The sequence below is a fragment of the Bos grunniens genome, chromosome X (genome assembly GCF_055505025.1).
Source record: "Bos grunniens cultivar Pamir isolate PY7600 chromosome X, Bosgru_T2T1.0, whole genome shotgun sequence".
Lineage (NCBI taxonomy): Eukaryota > Metazoa > Chordata > Mammalia > Artiodactyla > Bovidae > Bos > Bos grunniens.
The window spans coordinates 68,754,226-68,763,465 of record NC_141194.1 but is presented as its reverse complement, the minus strand read 5'-3'; the positions used below and the strand labels follow the sequence as shown (position 1 = coordinate 68,763,465).

General features: G+C 39.3%; 1 protein-coding gene across 1 annotated transcript; it reads right to left on the bottom strand.

Moving 5' to 3' along the window:
• Positions 1-450: 450 nt before the first annotated feature.
• Positions 451-4,464, bottom strand: COX7B (cytochrome c oxidase subunit 7B). The gene is made up of 3 exons (XM_086387292.1): positions 4,333-4,464; positions 1,786-1,910; positions 451-652 (listed from the first exon to the last, which is right to left on the bottom strand). Exons 1-3 carry the CDS (start codon positions 4,385-4,387, stop codon positions 575-577), a joined length of 258 nt encoding a protein of 85 aa, XP_086243418.1. The 5' UTR covers positions 4,388-4,464; the 3' UTR covers positions 451-574.
• Positions 4,465-9,240: the final 4,776 nt, after the last annotated feature.

Sequence of the window (9,240 nt, the reverse complement as noted above, 5' to 3'; positions counted from 1 at the left end):
TCTCCTGGCAGGAGTTAAAAGGACTTAATAATGGCAATTCCAAATATAAACATAAACAAGACTGAAAAGTAGATATAAGCAAGATATGGACACCAAGTTTTAAACTCAAAAATGACCAAAGTAACTCTGTGATAAGTTATTCATGAACTGTAATTTCAGCCTACCATAAAGTTGACTTCCAGGTGATAGCCAAACTTTCCTTTCAAACTACCTAAGACAGAAAAGCTATTCAAGAAGTTGTACAAACCCCGCTGCCCTGTCCCCTCATTCACCTGCATACAGAGGTGCATCAGCGTGGCCTCCAGCTCAGGCTCATGTCAGCACGAAGGAGGCAGCATAGGGCATTAAAAAAATTGTACAGTGTTTTGACCTTAATATTAACACAAAGGTTAAATAAATAAAAGCAACCAAGCTTGGTTTCATTTACAAAAGAAACAAACAAACCTACAATGAAGGTTTCAAGTATACTTTATTTCTTCAAACATGCTATATTTTAATGGGTACATAGTACTTTTACTTGGAATTAATTATGAGTTGATTTTGAAACAATTCAGTATTAAATCAGCTGGGATGATTACTGTTCTCTCCATTCCTTTGGGGTGACTCTGCCAACAGGTGATGGGTTCCACTCTATTCCAATTTGTGTTGCCATCTGTAAGAATTAAATTGCTGTCAGTTATCAGTTATGTTTAAATCAGAGTCCATGCTCCCTTGGAGATTATTTCCTAAAGTGGCAAAGGTATTCTGCTCTATAGGTTAAAAACACACAGTGCTCTCCATGTAGGCCAAATCTAATTGCTGTTCTAATTCTCTAGGGTAGTGCTGTTCAACAGAACTTCCAGAGATGACAGAAATGTTCTGTATGTGCACTGTCCAATACAGTAGCCACTAGCCACATATGGCTAGTGAGCAACTAAGATGTAGCTAGCATGACTGAGCAAGTACATTTTTAAAATTTTTTAATTAATTCATATTGATATTTCACATTTCTACACTACCTCCTCAAAATATTGTTTCACTCAACCACAACTACCTAAGTACTGCCAAGGAGGACATTTGTAATATCCCTTCATCAAGGAGCATTTCACCTCCAAAAATGTCCGTGATAACACATTTATTCAACATCTGTTCACTCTTCTAATTAAGTACACACTTAGACTCCTACTTGAACCATCAAGTACAGTAACTGGTAAATAAGACTGGTAAATGTTAGATGTAAAAAACTAAAATATTAAAAGCAAGTCATTTTATATCTCATCCATCAAAAACACTGTACTCAGTTCCAAGGGTAGAATGCAGAAGACTGACTAAGCAAAGAAAGGTGACTTAAGATGATGAAAACTCCGGAAACCATATAACAAAATGACTGATAGAACTAAGAATGTTCAATATGAAAGAGAAGATCCAGGAAACATAGAAATTTTCTAGTATCTAATGGCTGATACATGGAAATATGATCAGAATTTGTGTTGCAATGGAATGATGGGTAAATATGGAGGAGGCCTATTTTAACTCAATATAAGATCTTTTCAACAGCTACACAATATCGAAAAGACTGCCTTTTGATCCATAAGTAACTTGTTATTGGAAATGTTAAGAACAGATGATGAACTAATGCTCAGTGCTGAGGAAAAGTTCCTGCAATGAGTGAGTAATTACGTTAGAAGATCTCTAAAGCCCCTCCTAACTAGAAATGTACACTACTGTGTGAAAACATTTTGAATACATAAACTAAATGGCAATAAGAAAAATCTAAAACAGAGATTATCAGTCAATAGTACTTACATATACCCATACAGCAACACAGAAAGTGGCTCCACTAGCTAATACAGCATTACCATATTTGTCATGGAAATCAGGTGCCCGCTTTTGATGGATCTGCCTTGCCACTGCTTGCTGAATGCTTTGAACTTAAAAAGAAAAAAAGAATACAGGAGCATATCTACCAATTATCAGGAAGACAGAACATTTGTAATTGATATTACCACTTAACAAAAGCCAAGGAAGTTACTCTATAGCATTATGCAGTATAATAAAATGTTAAAACATTGTATCTAAAAGCAAAGTTGCATACTTTGAAATGCTTCACAAATAAGATGAATTGACAAATGGATAATATGTGATATAACAAATAGTGCAAAATGTTAGTTGTAGAATCTACATGCTGGGTATGTGGGTGTTCATTAGACAATTATTCCAACTTTTCAATATGTCTGAAATTTTCCCCAATACAATCTTGAGTGGGTAAAACAAAGAACAAGTGATGACAGTAACATCCATGATAAATCGGTATTTGTATAATCCTTGAACTTGGCTCCTACTTCATTAATCTGAGTATTTATGATTTTGATTTTCACAAAAGTTTACTCAGCAGTGCTCAACAACTTGAAAAGTTTAATACATAGACACTGTTCTCAGGTAACTTCCAGTCTAGAGAAGGCTATTATATACACAGACACAAACCATTATAATATAAGGAGGTAAAATGTTAGCTAAGCACTTTGAATAGCAGGTACGATTTGGTTATGTAGATATGGGAAAAAGAAATCTGAAAAAAGCAGAAACAGAAAACCCAGTGTACTATAAAACCAATCACGTCTGAAGGATAAGTTGTATAGATTAGTACATGTGTGCTAAGTCGCTTCAATTGTGTCTGACTCTGCGACCCTATGGACTGTAGCCCACCAGGCTCCTCTGTCCAAGGGGTTTTCCAGGCAAGAATACTGGAGTGGACTGCCAAGTTTCTTATGTCTCCTGCATTGGCAGGCGGCTTCTTAATCACTAGCGCCACCCGGGAAGCCCCTATACATCAGGAGCAGGAAATGAAGCCACTTTTTTGGTAGAGCTAAGTTTCTGAGCAGAATGACAACATTAAAACTTTGCCATTACCGTTATTTCAGTAGAAATAGTTTCCAAACTGCCTCTGGAGGCACCTGGGGGGCTTGGGAAAGAACGTTCTTAGCTCACCTTTGGTTACATTTCCAATGGGCAAATCTACAACATTTCACAGTATATTCTGTTCTAGAGCAGTTAAAAGTGAGCATGTGAATTCCGCATTGAAAGTAACAACTCCCAAACCCCGTTCCCTAAGGTCCAAGGCCCTACCTTCTCAAAAGGCAAAGAAAATAAGATTACCAAACAGTTCTGCAACACCTCATGACCTCAACACTCATGCTACACAAGTGGATTTCTTTAGACCTCTTCTCTGTGACAAAAAACGGTTCAGTTACCACCTACTGATAATTTTATATAAACCTCAACAACTCCATGAGGTAGGTATATTTACTAAGCCCCTATTTTACAAAAGAGGAAAATGAAGTTCAGAGATGTTAAATTATTTGCCCAAAGTGAAAAGGGAATAGACGTGGCTTTCGGAATATGAAAAACCAGTCAGGCAACTATTTTTTGTTATTATCAAAGGTGCTTCAGTGTTTCGTACACAATCTAGTAATACTTCTAATGACTATAAGCTGAAAATAAAAAGGTAGCTAAAGAACTAAATGCTAATTGCTCAAGGTCACTTTCATTGTAAAACTGTTCACGTTACTCAAGGTCACCTTCAGTGCAAATGAAGTATGGAAATGACTTCTACTTCTCTAATCTAGAGCATTCTCAATACATAACTCTGGTTTCAAATTTTCCCTGTACTTATCTAACTTTTCAGTTCAGTTCAGTCGCTCAGTCATCTCCGACTCTTTGCGACCCCATGAATCGCAGGATGCCAGGCCTCCCTGTCCATCACCAACTCCCGGAGTTTACTCAAACTCATGTCCATCAAGTCGGTGATGCCATCCAGCCATCTCATCCTCTGTCGTCCCCTTCTCCTCCTGCCCCCAATCCCTCCCAGCAGCAGGGTCTTTTCTAACGTTTAGGTAAGAATAAAAACAACCACAATTATTCAGTTAATAATCCACGAAAAACATAAATGCCAAAGTGCTACCATTTAGCAGGTAGCAGCACTGCAATGAAACCAGGAATAGGATAAGAAGCTCTTTTGCGGGTAAATTGTATCCCCAAAGCTAAAATTTATGAAATTACTTAAGGAACAAGAAGTGTTTACTAAGTGTCCCCCTTGAAATTGTAGGCTACCATATAATGAAACAGAGCAGGGTTATGACTCCAGTAACAGAAAGAGAGCTGGGAAACCAAACAGAAACGCTGTGCAATGAGGCTAATGCTAAGGACATCTTCCCAATTACTTAGCGTGCGGCGGGAGACCGAGCCTTTAGAATTACAAGGTCGAGCTGCAGATGGAAGGAAAGGGCACGAGAGACCACGAGCACAAAAGAATAAAAGTTGATGGGAAATGATCTGTTTACAATTTTTGCTCACCTCTCAGACGACTTAGTGCGTTTTTGGCCAAGGGAAACATCCTGAGGTTGAACATAAAATGGCTGCAACTACAGCTGCTGGTCTCTAGCAATTCGGCGTCTAGTACCCTTGCAGAGTCCTGAAAAACAAAATGGCTCTCGGCTGCGCTCTTCAAAGAGATTTGATGAAATCTCTCGCGAGACCTGTAAAGACCTATAGAATTCGTCCTCTTTACAGCACGCAAAGATACACGCCTTTTGGGAAATGTAGTTTCACGCTTTATAAATGACTTAGGGTATTTATTGAACAATGAGAAAATCGCTTGCCTTGAAGCCAGGTTTAGGGCTCTTTAGAGGAGAACTGAGACATTAATCTTAGACTAGTCATCAGAAGCATCAACTTCAAGATAGTGTTCAGAGGCTTGAGCTTGTATCTCGCTCCACACTAGCCAGTACTTTCTGTTCCCTCCAAACTTCGTTTATTTCTTTGATTTTTTGTTTCCTATTACTACCTACTAATATGTTTAATTTTGAATTTTGAAATGATTTCCAGTTATGAGGAACGTTGCAAGAACAGTAAAAGGAATTCTTACTACGTAGAAAAATCTATGATAAAGCAAATTTAACAAACTGTTGATCATAGAATCTTGGCTGTGTGTGTTCAGAATACAATTAATTATTTCAATATTTCTGTATGTTTGGACATTTTCATAATAAAATATTATAAAAAACGTGTCTCTTATGTCTCCTGCATGGCAGGCGGTTGCCACCTTTAGTCTCCTATAAAACTGAGGAGTTCCTCCGCCGTTCTTTGTCTTTCATGGTATTATTTTTTTTCTTAATTTTCAATTCAGTTCAGTCGCTCAGTCTTGTCTGACTCCTTGCGACCCCATGGACTGCAGCACGCCAGGCCTCCTTGTCCATCACCAGCTCCAAGAGCTTTCTTAAACTCCTGTCCATTGAGTCGGTGATGTCATCCAACCATCTCATTCTCTGTTGTCCCCTTCTCCTGCCTTCAATCTTTCCCAGCATCAGGGTCTTTTCCAATGAGTCAGTTCTTTGCATCAGGTGGCCAAAGCATTGGAGTTTCAGCTTCCGCATCAGTCCTTCCAATGAATATTGAAGACTGATTCCCTTTAGGATAGACTGGCTGGATCTCCTTGCAGTCCAAGGGACTCTCAAGAGTCTTCTCCAACACTACAGTTCAAAAGCATCAATTCTTCGCCACTCAGCTTTCTTTATGGTCCAACTCTCACATGTATACATGACTACTGGAAAAACCATAGCTTTGACTAGACAGGCCTTTGTTGGTAAAGTAACGTCTCTGCTTTTTAATATGCTGTCTAGTTTGGTCATAGCTTTTCTTCCAAGGAGAAAGCATCTTTTAATTTCATGACTGCAGTCAGCATGTGCAGTGATTCTGGAGCCCCAAAATATAAAGTCTCTCAGTGTTTCCATTGTTTCCCCATCTATTTTCCGTGAAGTGATGGGACTGGATGCCAGGATCTTAGTTTTTGAATGTTGAGTTTTAAGCCAGCTTTTTTATTCTTCTCTTTCACTTTCATCAAGAGGCTCTGTAGTTCCTCTTCACCTTCACTTTCTGCTATAAGGGAAATGTCATCTGCATATCTGAGGTTATTGATATTTCTCCTGGCAATCTTGATTCTAGCTTGTACTTCATCCAGCCTGGCATTTCACATGATGTACCCTGGTGGCTCAGACGGTAAAGAAGCTGCCTGCAGTGCAGGAGACCCAGGTTCCATCCCTGGGTCAGAAAGATGCCCTGCAGAAAGTAATGGGAACCCACTCTAGTATTCTTGCCTAGAGAATTCCATGGACAGAGGAGCCTGGTGGGCTACAGTCGATGGAGTTGCAAAGAGTCAGACATGACTGAGCAACTAACACTTACTTATTCACTTATTCTGCATATAAGTTAAATAAGCAGGGTGACAATATACAGCCTTGTCGTACTCCTTTCCCAGTTTGGAACCAGTCTGTTGTTCCACGTACATGTTCTAACTGTTGCTTCGTCACTTGCATTTCTCAGGAGGCAGGTAAGGTGATGTGGTATTCCCATCTCTTTAAGAATTTTCCACAGTTTGTTGTGATTCAGTCAAAGGCTTTGGCGTAGTCAATAAAGCAGAAGTAGATGTCTTTCTGGAACTCTCTTGCTTTTTCGATGATCCAACGGATGTTGGCAATTTGACTTCTGGTTCTCTGCCTTTTCTAAATCCAGCTTGAACACCTGAAAGTTCTCAGTTACTTACTGTTGAAGCCTCGCTTGAAGGATTTGGAGCATTACTTTGCTAGCATGTGAGATGAGTGCAATTGTATCATAGTTTGAACTTGCCTTGGCATTGCCTTTCTTTGGGATTGGAATGAAAACTGACCTTTTCCAGTCCTGTGGCCACTGCTGCGTTTTCCAAGTTTGCTGGCATATTGAGTGCAGCACTTTAACAGCATTATTTTCTTACTATACGTAAGCTTATTCTCTCTATTTTACATATGAAGGAAGTGAGTACAGTATCAAGATTAGGTAATTTTAAGCAACAGAATAGGTAATGGACCTTCTGACTATACAAGTTTGTGCTCTGTAATATATTTGAAGAGTACAGGCCAGTTATTTTGTAACAGTTCCCTCAACTTTTGTGTACTTGATGTCTTCTTATAATTAGATTCAGTTAAGGCACTTAAGAGTTGACTCATTGGAAAAGATTCTGATGCTGGAAGGGACTGGGGGCAGGAGGAGAAGGCTGGATTGCATCTCTGACTCGATGGACATGAGTCTGAGTGAACTCCGGGAGTTGGTGATGGACAGGGAGGCCTGGCGTGCTGCGATTCATGGGGTTGCAAAGAGTCAGACACAACTGAGCGACTGAACTGAACTGAACTGAAGGCACTTCTAACGGAAATACTACATAACAAGTGTGTTTTCTTAGGGTAACTTATCAGTAAGCCTATATATAATATTAGTTTGTCTTTTTTTTTAATTTTTGGCTGTGCTGGATCTTTGATGCTGTGTGTGGGCTTTAGTCTCGGCGAGTGAGGTTGAATGGGGGCTACTCTGTAGTTGCGGTGCACATGCTTCTCATTGTGGTGCCTTCTCTTATTGCAGAGGGCCCTAGGGCAGTACAGTAGTACAGCACTGGCTTAGTTGTCCAGGGGCAAGTAAAATCTTCCCTAAGCAGGGATGGAATCCATGTCCTCTGCATTGGTAGGTGGATACTTAACCATTGGACTACCTGGGAGGTCCTTGTCTCATTACTGATAATGCCAGCTTTAATCATTTGGTCAGAAGTGTGGCCTCCAAGTTTCTATACTAAAAAGTTACTGTTTCTATCTTTCTGATTAATAAGTAATATAAGAATACATTGAGATTATGTGTATATCCTATTCTTTATCGAACTTCCACCCACTAGTTTTTGTATTCATTGATGATTTTTCATCCTGGATGAAGCACCATCTGGAATCAAGATTGCCAGGAGAAATATCAATAACCTCAGATACACAGATGATACCAGCCTTATGGCAGAAAGCGAAGAACTAAAGAGCCTCTTGATGAAAGTGAAAGAGGAGAGTGAAAAAGCTGGCTTAAAGCTCAACATTCAGAAAACGAAGATCATGGCATCTGGTCCCATCACTTCATGGAAAATAGATGGGGAAACAATGTAAACAGTGAGAGACTTTATTTTCTTGGGCTCCAAAATCACTGAAGATGGTGACAGCAGCCATGAAATTAAAAGATGCTTGCACCTTGGAAGAAAAGCTACGACTAACTTAGACACAGCATACTAAAAAGCATAGACATTTCTTTGCCAACAGAGGTATGTCCAGTCAAAGTTATGTTTTTTCCAGTAGTCATGTTTGGGTGTGAGAGTTGGACTATAATGAAAGCTGACTGCCAAAGAATTGATGATTTTGAACTGTGGTGTTGGAGAAGACTCTTGAGAGTCCCTTGCACTGCAAGGAGATCCAAACAGTCAATTCTAAAGGAAATCAGTCCTGAATATTCATTGGAAGGACTGATGCTGAAGCTGAAACTCCAATGCTTTGGCCACCCAATGTGAAGAACTGGCTCATTGGAAAAGACCCTGATACTGGGAAAGATCGAAAGCGGGAGAAGGGGTCAACAGAGGGTGAGGTGGTTGGATGGCATCACTGACTCGATGGACATGAGTTTGATCAAGCTTCAGGAGTTGGGATGGACAGGGAAGCCTGGCATGCTGCAGTCCACAGGGTCACAAAGAGTCGGACACAACTGAGCAACTGAACTGAACTATGCTTTTTGCCTAAAAGAATTATTAGTGTGAAAGTTGCAAAATGATTTTTATAACTCTATCATTCCTTCCATATTTAACACTAGGTATTCTATTACAAGGAGAAAATTTATCTTCTTCCCTATTTATTTGTTTATTATCAGTTTGGATTCATGGATTCCAAAGGTTATAATCCATTGCTATCATGATTTATTTTAAGGCTCAGTAGTCTCAGATGTAGTCAGTAGGATTCCCTTCTGACTTATATGTCTTATATAAGACATATTGCTTCAAATTGCTTGATCTTGATATTGTACTCACTTCCTTCATATGTAAAACGGAGAGAATAAGCTTACCTATAGTAAGGCTTATATGTCTTTTCTTTTAGGTCTCCATCACTTTATTTTTTTGAGAACTTCTTTATTTTCTGACACAAGGCTCATCTTGCACTTTCTTTACCCCAGCACTGGAATCTATCTTCCTAAGGAGCCTTGATTTCTTTTAGGGATGGCATTTATCAACCTACATTTGGCATTAGGTTTGCTCATTTGTACTGGAGTGTCATTGCTTCTAGTCATTTCAGTGAATAGAGCTAGAAATATATGTTATGAATGATAAATTTATGCAAATACTGCCAATTCCAGTCCAACCCCCAAAAGTCCTTTTTCACCTTT